Raw genomic sequence first — 15,700 nt, forward strand, 5'->3', positions numbered from 1 at the left:
CAGTGTACAGGACTGATCGGAGGACGGGGAGGGGGGAAAAAAAAAAAAAAAACACACCGGTGGCGGTGGGGGGCAGACCAGCGTTTCCAGCCATGGCCCATGATATTGCAGCATCGGCCATGGCTGGATTGTAATATTTCAGTTTTAATAGGTGAAATATTACAAAATGCTGGGGGGCATACGCTGTGTCACAGGTCAGGAAGGGGTTAAGCTGCAATTTCAACCACATTTAATAGATCACAAAATCCCAGCATTTACGCTGTGCAGTCTTCTTGGAGGTTTTATCTACAGTAAGCACAAACCAAATTTGAATGCAAATAAAGCTTTATTAACAGACCGCCATTAAATTCATCTGATGAACCTATGGATAAAAAGAAAACAATCATTGTAAATAGGAGTAAGAGCGAGAACACACTACACGCAACTTTCTTAAAGTCATAATCTCCTATGGACAGACTATACTGCAATTTTGTTCAAAATAGCGTAAACACATCTGAATGCCTGGAGTATTATGCAGTAAAGAGCCAGCAATGCTGTACTACAGCCCTAGACTGAAACAGGTTATTAAATAACAAAAATTAAATTTTGACACATACCTGGAATTTACACTTTGCCAACTCTTGTGTAGAGCTTAGAGCTAGCATGTGAACCAACAATGATACTTCTCAATCACAATTGATCAGCTTCATCCTGGAAAACAAAATACATAAAATTGGTGAGCTTGGAAGGAAACCAAAGCAAGATTAAATACATTCTTACAAGTGGGCAAACTTATATTTTGACTGTAGCCTACGGAATGGCAGTGTCCAACAGTGATTGGGCAAGTAGAGGGGGTAAAATACAGCTATATATGCACATAAAGTGAATTGAAGGCGAGAAAAAAAAAAAACAGACTTCGTAACAAGGCATTTGCCAGTATTTTACTGGGTAATGTTAAGTAGGCAAACTGTCAAGATTTCCAGAGATAGTTTGTCATTGACAAATAGCTTTAATTATACAATATCTGGTACTACTGTGCTATTTGGACGTTTCACAGGCACATCATGAACTCAAGAGGGATGTGGACATGAGCAAAAGAGTTACCTCAAAATACCGGACTAATTCCACAACTGAACTAGCCAAGAGCAGCTTTTCGGCAGGCTTCACAGGATGCACAACACTTGACTTCTCCAAGGATATTGCAGAGGCTGTATTCTAGCAGGAGATTCTCAAGGCAACAGATTTGTATGGACATTTATTCCCACCCTCTAAAGAATCTGAATTCCATATCTGTAGCGAAAGATTAGTGGTAACCCATTCTCTTAATTCATAGGCTTTAACAGTCCAATCCATGAATGCCACTTTCTTAGAAGCCTGGCTCAATATCCAGCCAGATAAATGATCCATATGCAAGCTTACTAAGACAAAGTAACTTGAAATACTAGGCTCACACCCATTTAATGTCTCAGGAAAGCATACGAGTCACATCTGGAAACATTGACCTTTCTGGCAGCTATAGGTTTGCACATTCCATATCCAGGCGCAGACACAGGAAATGTTTACCATACCCATGGCTGCCTTATCAAGTGCCCCGACAGCATCAAGCATTAGTAAATGCTGTGTCAGATATGTGCTGAACAGCATTTTCAAAAGTTTATTGGTAAGGGGGATCCCAGGTTATGGCCATTTATTGGACTCTTACTTTTTTTTTTTTAAGCAAAAGAAAATAAGCAGTAACCTTAGTTCCGTTCTTGCTTCCAAACTTTCATGTTGGAGATTCTGTGCATGCTTCGCTTCCCACAACCACATGGCAAATTTAAACAAAAAAAATGCTAAATCTTATGGGTCACAAAATTTCACAGCCCACTCCTATGAGCAGCATTAAGGTTAGTTTCACACTAGCATTCGGTAGGCCTGGAGTGAAATCCTTCAGTTAGGCTGCGCCTCTTCCTTCAGCTCAGCCTACGTCCCTCATCTTTAACATTGGGTACCCAGGCCATGCGGATGCCTCCACATGCATCGTTTTGACCCTGCACCGACTGCAACATGTTGCGTTTGACACAGGTCAGCGCAGTGTTGAGATGCATGCAGAGGCATCCGCATGGCCTGCGTTCCCAATGTTAGATAGGGGATGCAGGACACATGCATACGTAGGCAGAGCTGAAGATCGAGGCACGGCAGTGGGCAGGACTAATGGGAGGAAGAGTGATTTCATCTGCAGCCCTGCGGACCGCTAATGTGAAACTAGCCTAACAAACCAGTTTTTGATCATCATCTTAGGCCAGGTTCACAACTCTGTGCGCAGCGTAGGATCCGCGTGCGTACATATTTTTAACATGGTGTACACCAGGACATGCGGTCGCTGGCAGATGCATATGCATGCGGTTTTGAGGTGTGTGGTGGGTCCGGAAAACGCAACATGTAACATTTTTGAGGCAGCATGCGGACGATTGCATCAAACACATTACTGTCTACGGGAAAGCAAGGACATGCGTACGAATGCGTTAGATACGCATGCATACTTTAGACAGCACATATCCAGAAAGTGATGTCACCGCTTCCACCATGCACAAACTGCATTTAAACGCATGCATATGCAGAGGTTATGCTGCGCACAGAAATGCCAATGTGAACTTAGCCTTATTAATTTGGGAGGAACTGATCAAATGAAACTCAGAAGCCATTTCTGGCAAATGAAATTCATACCACTGTCCTACAAAAGCAGTGAGTAAAAATAAATGGGAAACTAATGTCATCAGGCTTTTGCCACCCAATATAAAGAGCATAAAACCAATTCCCACGTCACTTACTGAAGGTTTTTTTTTATCAAAAACAAGACATTACTGTTTTCATCAGTAGGAAACCACCCCCACAGATTACAAGGGCAAAAAGCCGTTAGTGATGCAAATGGTGTTCTACATTTTTCCAGATTTGAGATCCTAGCAAGCAGAGCAGGATCCCACTTCCCTCCCTGTCTTATTGTGAAAGGATGTTCTTGTGTTTCATTCCAAGACAACACCTTGACATTGAGTGACCATTCGAGCAAGAAAAGCTAGACTTTTAGGTGGGCATTATGGACCCTGCTGGCCACAGTCTAAAAACTTAAGGCCCCGTCACACATAGCGACGCTAAAGCGATCCCGACAACGATACGACCTGTCAGGGATCGTTGCTGCGTCGCTATGTGGTCGCTGGTGAGATGTCAAACAGTGAGATCTCCCCAACGACGCAGCAGCGATGCGGCGACCTGTACAACGATGCTATTTCATGACGATTCAATGGGACGTCCTGTTAACGAGGTCGTTGGTAAGGTGTCAAACACAGCGATGTGTGCTACCCAGCGGGACCTCAACGATCAAAAAAATGGTCCAGGCCATTGCGACACGACCAGCGATCTCACAGCAGGGGCCTGGTCGCTGCTACGTGTCACACATAGCGAGATCGTTACTGAGGTCGCTGTTGCGTCACAAAACTTGTGACTCAGCAGCAATCTCGCTAGCGATCTCGCTATGTGTGACGGGGGCTTTATAGAAAAATCACCACAGTCCACAATTTGTTCAAAATGTCTTGCGATAGTTACTCTGAAATAGTCTAGCAATATTGGAGCATAGTCAAAATAAGTCATTATCTTACCAGTGGGCTTCAAACAGACCCAGATACTTTAACTATGCTAAAAGGAGAACCACAACCTCAAATGAATGTTTTAAAATAAAGTGCCCCTGTGCAGAGAAAATCTTCTAAATGTGCCACTGCTGTGTCCTGGGTAGTGACTGACAGTTCAAGAACAGGTTAGGCTACTTTCCCACATCAGTTTGTTTCCATCAGGCAGGATCCGGCAAATTTTTTTTAAAAACCGGATCCGTTGCAAATTGTAAAAAACTGATGCAACGGATCTGGGTTTATTAACCCGGTGATAGAGTATCCTGTTCTGGGTGGGAGACAATATATGAGAATGAATGATTGATTGAGAAATGCATGAAAACCGGACTAGATTCATCATTTCGCTGGATCAGTTGCTGGGCTTTTTTGTGGATCCCGCAAAAAAAATTAAAAATAAAATTGAAACGTGTGGCCATCAGGCACAATCTGGCACTAATACAACTGACAAAAAAAAGGATTTTTTTTTTTTTTAAACTTGCCGGATTGTGCCCGACGGAAAAAACGTGATGGGTGAAAGTAGCCTTAGATCATACAACGGCTCCTCTAAACAGATATTACAGCATGGAATCACAGCTCATTCTGTGAGGTAAAGCATTTTACTACCCGTTTTTAAAAAAGGTTTTACCTCCCATAAATCAGCTGTGAGTGATCCCCTGCTGTACTGTCTGTATACATTTGCTTCCTCCCCTGCCCAGGAGCTGTGGTATGATCAGACCGTGTTCCTGTACAGTCAGACAGCCATTACACAGTACATAGCAGGGGCACATTTTTAAAATTCTCAGTTAATTTGTTTTTAAACACATCTAATTGTGGAACTTTATATTCCAATATTCTATTGATTAAAATGAACTTTGTGGGAAAACCTCTAAAAAGGAGTGGTTTATTACTAGAACAACCCCTTATACTCCACGCTAGGCTGGGGGGGGGGGGGGGGGGGTGAGGAAAAAAAAAATGAGACTAAAGCTACCTTCACACAACGATATCGTTAACGATATCGTTGCTTTTTGTGACGTAGCAACAATATTGTTAATGAAATCGTTGTGTGACAGCGACCAACAATCAGGCCCCTGCTGGGAGATCGTTGGTCGCTGAGGAAAGTCCAGAACTTTATTTCGTTGCTGGACTCCTGCTGACATTGCTGGATCGGCGTGTGTGACACCGATCCAGCTATGTCTTCACTGGTAACCAGGGTAAACATCGGGTTACTAAGCGCAGGGCCACGCTTAGTAACCCGATGTTTACCCTGGTTACCAGCGTAAAAGAAAAAAAAAAAAAACACTACATACTTACCTACCGCTGTCTGTCCCCGGCACTCTCCTTCTCTGCACTCCTCCTGCACTGGCTGTGAGCGTCGGTCAGCCGGAAAGCAGAGCGGTGACGTTACCGCTCTGCTTTCCGGCCGCTGTGCTCAGTCAGTGCAGGAGGAGTACAGAGAAGCACAGTGTCGGGGACAGACAGCGGTAGGTAAGTATGTAGTGTTTGTTTTTTTACTTTTACGCTGGTAACCAGGGTAAACATCGGGTTACTAAGCGCAGCCCTGCGCTTAGTAACCCGATGTTTACCCTGGTTACCGGGGACCTCGGGATCGTTGGTCGCTGGAGAACTGTCTGTGTGACAGCTCTCCAGCGACCAAACAGCGACGCTGCAGCGATCCGGATCGTTGTCGGTATCGCTGCAGCGTTGCTTAATGTGAAGGGGCCTTTACTCTGGTGCCAGCACCATTCACCCCCAGGGCATTAGTGCGGTGTTGCAACATGTGACCCCCCAGAGCCCACTATGAACTGGTGTCACTGTCCCCCACCTTCACACAAATTGACCATTAAGAGAAAGTCAGATCAGCTGCAGCGTAGACTTCTCTTAATGTTCAATTTGTCTGAAGGTTGGGGACAGTGATGCCAGTGCTGACTGGGCTCTAAAGCAAAAGCACAAGAGCCCCAGGGAGAGCGAGTGCCGTCAGCATGGGAACTGCACTGGCAATTTTTTTTTTTTTTTTATGGGGCCGAACATTTAATTACCGTAATAAGAGGCTGTCCTAATAATGGACAATCCCTTTAACAGTTATAAACTTCACTCAATCTTTTTGTCAAGAAATCAGTCCAGCAATCTCCGATATAATGGTTTTATCATGCTTCCTGGATTCTGAATAACGGAAATACAGTGTTAGGGTCCCTTAGACCCTGCTCACATCAACTTCTCATTTAATTTGATCTGGGCCGAGCGTGGGGTATGAGGAGTTGTCCAAGTAGTGGACAATTTGAATTCTCAACCAAGAGGGGATTGGCAGAGCAAAGTGAAGCTTAGTTGTTGGAAATTTCAGCCCATACAAAAGGAGCCAATCAAGGAACATTACAGTAAATCACTTCACATGCAGGCAAAATCTCTTAAAGGGGTTCTCAAGTGATGAGGAATTTATGTAAGTTTTTCTTTTTTGTTTCCCCAAAACAGTTACTTAGATCAGTTTCTTTAGTGATGCAGCCACTATTGAAATGTCTTTCACCTTGTTACACTGACCGAACAATGTCCAATAATGTTATGCAAGTGGGAAGTTCTGCCCTTTAATATGTAGGAAGATTTACTCAACTAACTCTGTTAAAGACTAGGTGTGGAGGGTCATTCAAACTTGTGTGCCTTGTCTGTCTAAACAATGTAAGCATCCCCTGGTCACAAAGGAGCTTCCTACTGTACATTGTCCCAGACATCTGCCCCAACATTGTAGGACAGGTTTGCAAGTTGTTTTAATTATATAGTGATTGCCAATAGAAGAAAAAATGTGATTTGATAAAGTTTATAAATGGAATTTCCTTTAGCCATTTACTTTTTTCTATTAATGGAGAATCACTTTGAAAAAGGACCTAGTGTCCTTCACACAACTTCATCCTGTTTATTTGGAGTTGTCCAAAAAAAAAAAAAAGTGAGGAGAGAGTTTGTATAGGACAACTCCTGCACAGATTCAACCTTAAAGTGAACCTATCATTAGGATTTTGCCAAGCAAAATACAGGCATTGCTAGGTAGGTATACTTAGCAAAATCCTGTTGACAGGTTTACTTAAGAGAGACAACCAGTTTTTCAAGGATGGTAAAAAAAACTTCTTACAACTAGAATGCAATAGCAGCCACACAACCTAATTGGATGACCTCTACTTAATCAGTGTTGTGCAGAATGTAAATGTCAAGAGCAGCGTTTCTTTTCAGATGGTCTTTTAATAGGCTTCGTGAAGCCAAATGAAAGTAAAAATACAGTTTAGCCAATTACAATTTGTATTTTTCAGTAAAAAACAATAACAAACATTCAAGAATTTCTTGTGATATTAAGAAATTAGATTGCTTTAGGTATATCAAGAAGGTACAGCCAATATTTACAGTGCACCTTGACTGTACCCTATTGGTTATACTAAAGGATTCTTTCAGAGTCATGTGCTTAAAGAGGTTGTCCATTACACTGTGTAGTGGGCAGATACCTTGCATTTCCCGTTGTGCCTGTAAGCAGTGACATTTCTGTCCACACATTCCCATTACAAGGCCCACGGCTGCAGTTGCCTCTGATGTCACATGATGGGATGAGCAGCAATAGTGCCGTTCACCTGCACATTTGGAAATGCAAGGCATTTGAGAAAAGCTCTTATAAAAATCAATCTGCCCTCTACACAGTGGACAGCCTCAAAAAAAAAATTTTATTTATTTTTTTTAGTTAGTCCCAGGGTTTAAGTCCCCCTTGATATAATGTTATCAAATAGATCATGGAACAGAATAGAGTGTGTACATTAACAATTCTGCTAATAGCTATACTCTGGGCAGGGACCACTAGGTCACTGAGGCATGGGTCCGCCAAATTTAAAACAGCAACAAGGAGCTCCCACCTGAGCACTTTTATAGAACAGCAAAATCATAACATTAGAACAAAGGCAAGTCTTAATGTTACAACTTAAAAAAATTACACTGTTCCGTGTACTACCAGTGAGGCTGTAAGGATAATTCAACAAATTTATATAAAAGTGAACACATTTAGATTGACTACACATTAACTGTTATGCGAAGCTCCAAAAATCTTTATAAATACAGCCACTGGAAGGAGGATCTTGAGTCAGGAGTTTTAGTCGTGTGTAGCTGAGGACAAGAAGCAGGCACAGTTGTAAAGTCACTTGAAGCACATGTCAGAACATTACACCAACCCCACCTCCCCTACACTAGATAGCCAATCCCAACTCCCATATAGAATGACTACTACAGCATCAGGATCCAAGGGGTAACGTTTCTCCTTGCAGAGAGTGACATGTTTAACATGCTGAGATGAGGAGACTAAGCCACAATGCTCCTCTGGGAAATCCAAGGATCCTGGTCAGACGCCTTTCACAGTTTGCATTGACTAGGCACAGTACACCCCGAAAGTCTGCAAATTGAGATTCTGGTTTTGGCTTTTATCAAAGTCATGCGACAAGGCTCGTTACAGGGTCCACATTGACTTTTAAGGATTGCTACTTCCTATAGGTGGCACTAGACTTCTAGTACGCTTACTCTCTGAAGAGACAATTTGCATACTACAGCACCATAAGGTATCAAGTTTCAGGAAGCCCCATGAAGCAAGGATTCAGGACAGCCTTTCTTGATGTTAAAGGAACCTTTCACCAGGTTTGGCAGATAAGAAATATAGCCATCAACTTTCAGGGCTGATACACAGCATTCTATAATGCTGTATATCTTCTCCCAACCTGTAAGAAAAATTAATTATACTCCCTGTGGGGTGGCCTGATGGGTGTAGCTGATCTTGGTCCGGCACCTCCCATCTTACAATCCCCACCCTGCTTTGTATGGATGACGCATCCCTTTGTCATCCAGTCTCCTTGGCACAGCATTCCTTCGCAGGCGTACTTCTGTCCTGTCGATGGCACAGTAAAGTACTGCAGTGCGCATGTGCCAGGACTGACTTTCCCAACACCTGCGCACTGAAGTACTTTGATCTGCCCTCAACAGGGCAGAGAAGTGCACCTGTGCAGGAGCACGGGAGCTTAGGAGACATGTCATCCACACAAAGGAAATAGGAGGGCAGCACCAGACCAATAAGAGTGACACCCCTCAGACTGGACCACCCCACAAGCAAGTATAATAAAAGTTGTGTTTCTTCTCTTGCATGTCAGGTTGGGGACAGAATGATGTATACCAGCCCTGAAAGGTGATAGCCATATCTCTTATCGGACAAACCTGGTGACCGGTTCCCTTTAAAACCATACCCAGACTCTTTAGCCTAGTTACTTACCATAGCTGTCATAGCCATCTCTGTAGGAACCTCCTGATCTGTCACCATATCCCCCTTGACTCCTTCCACTATAAAGAAAAAAAAAAAAATATGTTACCATGCTGTGAAGGAAAAATATAATTGTAAGGCACACTAATGTGTAAAATAACCTGTTAAGGTTACATCCAAACACCTGTCCAAAGGACGTAAAATCTGCCTACTCTTATTTCAGGAACTCAACCATGGAGGGGGGTGTCTACTGGGATAATACAGAGGTGTATCAGACATAGTTCTGCTCCTGGGCCCTCAACAGGCAGAAAACGTCCTGTTGACTGTATAGAGGGGACCTGCTATTTGAAATGCAAGACCACAAGTTAACTCATCATCTAGTCACAAGCAACAACTTTTAAATGGGCCAATCTAGGTCATCCTGGAAATATGAGCCTATGGTCAGGACTAAAAAGCTGGGTGGCACAAAATAAGTTCACATGTAGAGGATGCCTAAAATGCAGGTGTGACCCATAACCAATTACTCCTTTCAAGGATAAGATAAAGGTTTCCATCGATTGTTATTTCTCCATTTTATAAGTTATATTTTTTACTATTTCTAACCTATTGCATGCACTGTATAATTTATATATTAAAGTTAAAAATCATTTACAGGTTTTATCCATATATGCTCTAAGGCAGGGGTCCCCAACCTGTGGCTCGCAAGCCAGTGATGTGTGGCTCGTGACTGCCTGCTTGGTGCTTTAGTACCAGGTGTAAATAACTATTAAGAGCAGATTTCTAAGGCTAGGTTCACATTGCGTCAACAGCAGCCCGTTCAACACATGCGTTAACGCAAGTGCCAATAACAGCAGCTCGTTATGTCATATCGCTAGCGCAGATAGAGTATCTGCTAGCCCTATCTGTGCTAACAGTGACGGACCTGGAAACGCTGCAGCCCGCGTCGCAGGGTGCGTCACTCAATGATGGCACATCACTAGCACACGCCCATTGTGGGTGTGCGCTAGCGATGCGCCCGAAAGAGCTAAATGGCAGCGTTAACGGACTGCGTTACACCGCGTTATGCCGTGGTGTAACGCAGTCTAACGGACTGCTAAAACTCAATCTGAACCCAGCCTAAATGACTTGTGTGTAGCCCTGTACAGGAGAGCAGATCTAAATGGGGGTGATATAGGAAACCATGGAGCTTGGTATACTGCCTTGGTGTGATTTCAGTGGGAAAGCTTTGGTTGTCATATTTTTAAAGGAGGCTCCGTGTCACTACTTGAGTGGGGAAGGAGCTGGTTGTGACTCACAACCCTCAGCTGAATGTGGCTCTCAAGGTCAGAAAGGAATCCATAGCCTTTGACAGTAATTTTGGAGATTCCTTTATGTGTTTGAGTGGTGGCAGCAGAGTTAAGAAACTGGGGTGTGCAGAATGTGTCAGGGTGTGATTTATGCTCACTTTATAGCATAAAACATGTTCAGAGCTGGGTTGAGGGGAGAAAGTTAACCCTTACAGGGGCACCCCACAACACATGTGTAGCAGTGTATGCAACATACAATTTATCAGTTTAATGCTCATATATTACCTTCCATAATAATCTCTAGATCCACCGCTTCCACCATAACCACTCCTGCTGTCAAAACGGCTGCTTCCATAGCCCCGGTCTCCACCACCTATAAGGCAAGAGCAGTGTTAGGGCTATGCAGTTCTAAAAATTCAGACTACAATGTTTCTCTTGTGCCCATTTTTACAGTTTGTTTTTCAAAGCTTCATCTCAGTGAAAACCCAACAGCCACAGCAACTAGAACAAAGTATTAGAGCATGCTGAAGAAACTCCATCAGCACTTGATCATGCTTGGGTAACACCTTATCTGAGCACACTTGTTAGTCACAAGACATCTGAAGTGTCCTTTTTAAGTTGTAGACTATGAAAAAAAGTTACGTACCACGTCCTCTGCCACGGTAAAATCCTCGTCCTCCAGAGGATCCTCCCCTATAACCTCCACGCCTATCACCTGAAGACTTGCCAGCCTGATCAACACGGATCTGTCTACCATCAACAGACTGAAACAATGGAGAATTAAGAGTTATGTTTAACAAGTTACACCATCTATTCAAATAACATCCATTTGCTTGCCCAACCAGTTTCCACGGTATATTGTTACTTAAATGCAACCGGGGGGGGATGGAATACGCCATCAACCTGCAGCTATGGGTGTTAAAGTGAATCTGAACTTTTTTGTATATAACCTGTGGCCAGTGCCATTAGGGGCTAGCCTACAGCATCCGGAATTTTTTTTTTATTTTTTTTATATTAATAGATCGGACGATTCTGAAAGCAGCGATACCAAATGTGTATGTTTGATTTTTTTATAGTTTTATTTTGAATGTGACGCAAGGGGGGGGGGGGGGGGGGGGGGGGGGGACCACACAAGGACTTTCAAACGATCACGGCCAGGTCGTATCGCTGGTCGTGATCGTTGGAATGTTTCTGAGTGACGGTACCTTTAGAGATTCTTGTGCTCCAGCCTCAAGCAATCAGGCTTAAATGACAGGTCATTGAACCTTCAGTGACCTGCCTCCCCATTTTTAAATACTGTGCTTATGCAGTTAACATTGTAGTCCTTAAAGGGGTTGTTCGCTACTAGGACAACCCCTTAATAAACTAGATGTTATGGCCTAATAAAGCCTATACTCAATTCATGTGCTAGCTCTGTTCCAGTGGCGTCAGCACTCCGTCACAGGGCTGTGATGCAGTGGAATGATGTGATGCCCAATCACCACTGGCGTTATTGTCTCTGCCTTGGGACAAATCGAAGAGGAAGCTAGGGCTACAGTTGGGCTCCGACTTAATTTCATGTTCAGTTTGTCCAAACGCAGAGACAGTGTTGCCAGCACTGATTGGGCACATGTATTCCTCTGCAGGACATGACCGCAATCAGACATGGGAAGAAAGTATAGGCTTTATTATGTTATCGGGGCATAACATTTAGTTTAAGAAGGGGTTGTCCTAGTAGCAGACACCCGTTAAATTTAACTCCAGCAAAACTGTAGCGGCACATGCGCAGTAGCATCTATTGCAAAGCTATAGATGCTACTGCACAGACCATTTTGCTGGTGTTTAAATAAAAACTTTTAAGCGAACCTGTCACCAGGTTTGGCCACCACCTTAATAGAGTGCTGTAGATAAGCCCTGAAAGGCAGTGGCTGTATCATATTGGCTTTAAGGTCATAAATATTAACTGCGCAAGCATAGTATTTAAGATGGGAGGCTTGGTTGCTGAATGTTCAGTGACCCACCATTTAACATAATGAAGCCAGAGCAGAAAAAAAGCCACCCACCATCTAACTCAAAACTTAATGATTGCACAAAAACCCCAAACGCATTTCTTCACCACAGGTAGCAATCAGTGTTAGGCCACATTCAGCATTTGACATCAGTATCTGTAAGCCCAAAATCAGGAGTGGAACAATCAGGTAAAGCGTATAACAGAACCACCACTAGAGATTAGCAAATTTGATCACTTAGGGCTTATTTGGCAAGCTATAGCTGCAGAGGTAACCCAGCTTCCTGGATCGCTCTGGCTGATCAGCTGCATGTGTCAGGACACATGCATGGAGTTTGTTGGACTCCATGCATATGGTGTGACTGAGCCACGACACATGCAGCACAGCACTGAACAGCTGGAGTGATTGAGGAAGCCAGGTTCACTCTGCAGCTTATTCAGTAAGCGCTATAGCTTGCCAAATAAGCCCTAACTGATCAAATTCACTCCTCTAGTCACCACTCCTGTATTTATTACCCACTGCTGGTTTTGGCTTATAATAACCAGATGTAAAATACTGACCAGATACTGAACAGGGCCAACCAGCACCAACCTGTAGTTTAGTTAGCAAAATCCTGATGCCAGGTTAGGGGGGGGAAAAAAAACAAAACACATTCGTTGTACTAGGAGAAACATTTGCACAACTTGTCTGACCAGTTTAAAGCTGTATTTTCAGCTGAGGGAATATAGAGAGATTGGATTTTTATGCAACTCAGCATGATCACATTTTAATTAAAGTCATGTAGCCATAAATCTTGAGTTTTTGTACAAATAAGGCAGATATCCCAATGGCATTTCCATAGACAACCAAGGAAATAACTTGAAAGCGTACAGTAGAGATCCTGCACTCAAGCTTAGAGGAAATTCCAGCAATGGGACCTCAAGCGACTTCACATTAAAGGGGTTCATCCAGTCTAAAATGAAGTCTGACTCCAGACTTCTAAATTAACCAATACATGCACTGACACTTCGCCACTCGAGTCAAGAACAGCGATAATGTGTTATGCCTACTCCCAGTGTTATTGTATGGGGCGAGGCTGCTTCCTGTCTAGTGAGCTGCACCTTAGAAAAAAGGTGCTGCTCAGGCATAGGAATATTGCACTGTTTGGTGGGGATTCACAAGTCTGCAGTCACACATTGACTGCAGAATTCATTTAAGACCGGACAAACCACTGAAGTCTACTTGTGGCTAATAAATCTAAATCTTCTGCATGATAAATTGCAAACAAATCTCACCTTTCCATTCATTGCTTCCATGGCATCTTTTGCATCTTCTGGATTTTCATATGTAACAAACCCAAAGCCCCTAGATCTCTTGGTCTCCCGGTCCTTCACAACCACCACTGGAGAAAAGAAAAAGGAGTATTTAAATAATCATAGGAAATAGAAACAGATATTAGCCAACTGCAACAAAATAAAGGGTTAATAGCATATTCCCATCTCAGGCATGAATAGAAGTAACCCTTCATGTGCAATCTACAAATATTTACATTATGATTTTATTGTACAGGAAGTCTAAAGAAAAACTTACACTTTGATATTTGATGACTGCTGACCTTGCCAAGTTTAACTCTACTATGTCCTAGTGTCACATAGGGACACAGCCACACTACAGCCCCATGCTCTAGCAGTTAAAGGGGGGTTGTCAAGCAGCATTCACCTAACTTGTTCTCAATCTTCCTTCAGAGCTGTGGTTTTACTGAAACAAAGGTGGGGAGGAAATCAAGTAGTTGGGAAGCTACACTGAACTGCTCGGCCACACCCAAGATGCATATGTGCTTACGTGCTTGGCTTGAGGAGTCATTTTGTGCTTTCAGACTACCTTTGAATTAGAGACAACTAGAAGCCAACACCACGCCATCTCCAGGTGCAATTAGAACACCAGCAATATGAAATGGAGTCCAAGGCAGCAAATAGCACATGTATACGTCTGCTAAAAGGCTACATGCTTGCTCAGCTCCAGATATCACAGAGGTGCTCAGTGAGAGCAGGTCTGTATAGTGGCACAATCATGGTCCAGGTCAGAAGACACGGAAACGTGGAGGATGAGCCTCTCAGACTAATATCCACACCTCTGGGCATTTCAGGCTGCCAAGCACCAAGTGCTCGCCTGACTAAATACACACCACCGATTATACAATATCACTGCAGCATTCAGGGCAGGGGCACTAGAAAGACACAATATAACCGGTTACCAAGGGAAACTCCTGCTCTCATGGTCCCTGTAACATTGTAGGGAGGAATGGGGTGACCATTGTAAAAAAAAAAAAAATAAAAATAATATATAACAAAAACATCGTTCTCGGGAACTATGGGGGTCCAAGCAGTCACCTAGCCTGGACATAATAGACCCCTTTAACCCTCCCCATTGTAGGGATTCCTATAAGGCATGCATGCTTGAGTATACACGTGTTACACGCAGACCCCATACTGTAAAGGTAATCGGAGGAGTTAACACCAGTCGGCTAATACAGGCCCTCTGGTGCCAGGGCGGCCCCTGTGGGGGAAGGGAAGCACGCGGACGCGCCATTACTCACCCTCAGCCACCGTGCCGTACTTGCTGAACACCTGCTCCAAGCTCTGCTCGTCTGTATCAAAGCTCAGACCGCCGATAAAAAGCTTTCCTTCATCTGAAGACATGATGACGAGCTCTAGAGAGAAAACACGACAGTCAGGGTTACACAGCCGAAGACGACAAAATGGCGGCCGCGGAGAGGCATGCACCAACGGCTCTCAAAATGGCGCCACCGAACAGGAAGCGGGAAAAGACAAAGGGCACATGGCAGCCACGCTCACCAGCACAGGCGAGTCAGACAGAAAAAGGGTCCTCGCATGGAGAGCGCCACAATAGCCGCTAACCGGACGAGAGCGCGTGTGGGAGAACCGTGCCGCCAGCCCCGCCCGCGGTTCCTTACCTTAAGTTATCAGGGCGACAAGTCAGAGTCAGATCCAGCAATTCGAAGAACGCAATGACGCCCGCCTCGCTCTTATATACCATAGATGGCCCCGCCCTCCTCATGAATTATGCAACAGGCGGACTGTACCATTTGTACCACGGCACGGGGGTGCTGGTTCTTGAGTGTATCTGCTAAACCTATGCAGCGCAGAATTGGCTGGTGGTCGTTGTATTAAAAAAAGAAATGAAGCATGTTCAAGAAGGCTGCGGTGCGAGCTACATTTCCACTAAAACTACTGCTTCCTTCTTTAGTATATAGTATAGTCCTACAGGAACAGTGGGAGGGACTCATTACGTGAGGCGTGATTGACTGCTGGGGAGAGGGGCTTTGTCCGCCATTACAGGTCGTGTTGGCGCCATTTTAGATGCGGGGGTTGAGAATAGATCACTGAACTGAAGTAGTTTCTTTGTGACATGCTTGCTCCGAGCGTTATAGAGCCGATAGGAGAAATCGCCCTGTCACATAGGAAGTAATGACCGTGGTGTGTGGTCAGTGCCTTCTATCGCTAGCTTCTATCGCGGCGTGGTCTTACAATGGCGGCTGTAGCTAGTGCT

The 15,700-nt window shown here is 44.0% G+C and overlaps 1 protein-coding gene across 2 annotated transcripts; it reads right to left on the reverse strand.

The window, feature by feature from the left end:
- Positions 1-306: 306 nt before the first annotated feature.
- LOC138649409 (cold-inducible RNA-binding protein B-like) lies at positions 307-15,413 on the reverse strand. Of its 2 annotated transcripts, XR_011315307.1 has the most exons (8): positions 15,105-15,241; positions 14,727-14,840; positions 13,426-13,532; positions 10,810-10,927; positions 10,449-10,536; positions 8,890-8,957; positions 597-690; positions 307-361 (listed from the first exon to the last, which is right to left on the reverse strand). XR_011315307.1 is itself a non-coding variant. In XM_069739801.1 (7 exons), exons 2-7 carry the CDS (start codon positions 14,827-14,829, stop codon positions 7,729-7,731), a joined length of 498 nt encoding a protein of 165 aa, XP_069595902.1. In that variant the 5' UTR covers positions 14,830-14,840; positions 15,105-15,413; the 3' UTR covers positions 6,820-7,728. The 2 variants fall into 2 exon arrangements, 1 of the variants encoding a protein (XP_069595902.1); XM_069739801.1 differs by lacking the exons at positions 307-361; positions 597-690 and adding an exon at positions 6,820-7,742 and having other exon boundaries at positions 15,105-15,413.
- Between the last annotated feature and the right edge of the window lie 287 nt (positions 15,414-15,700).

The sequence above is a fragment of the Ranitomeya imitator genome, chromosome 1, assembly GCF_032444005.1.
Source record: "Ranitomeya imitator isolate aRanImi1 chromosome 1, aRanImi1.pri, whole genome shotgun sequence".
NCBI classification, from domain to species: Eukaryota; Metazoa; Chordata; class Amphibia; order Anura; family Dendrobatidae; genus Ranitomeya; species Ranitomeya imitator.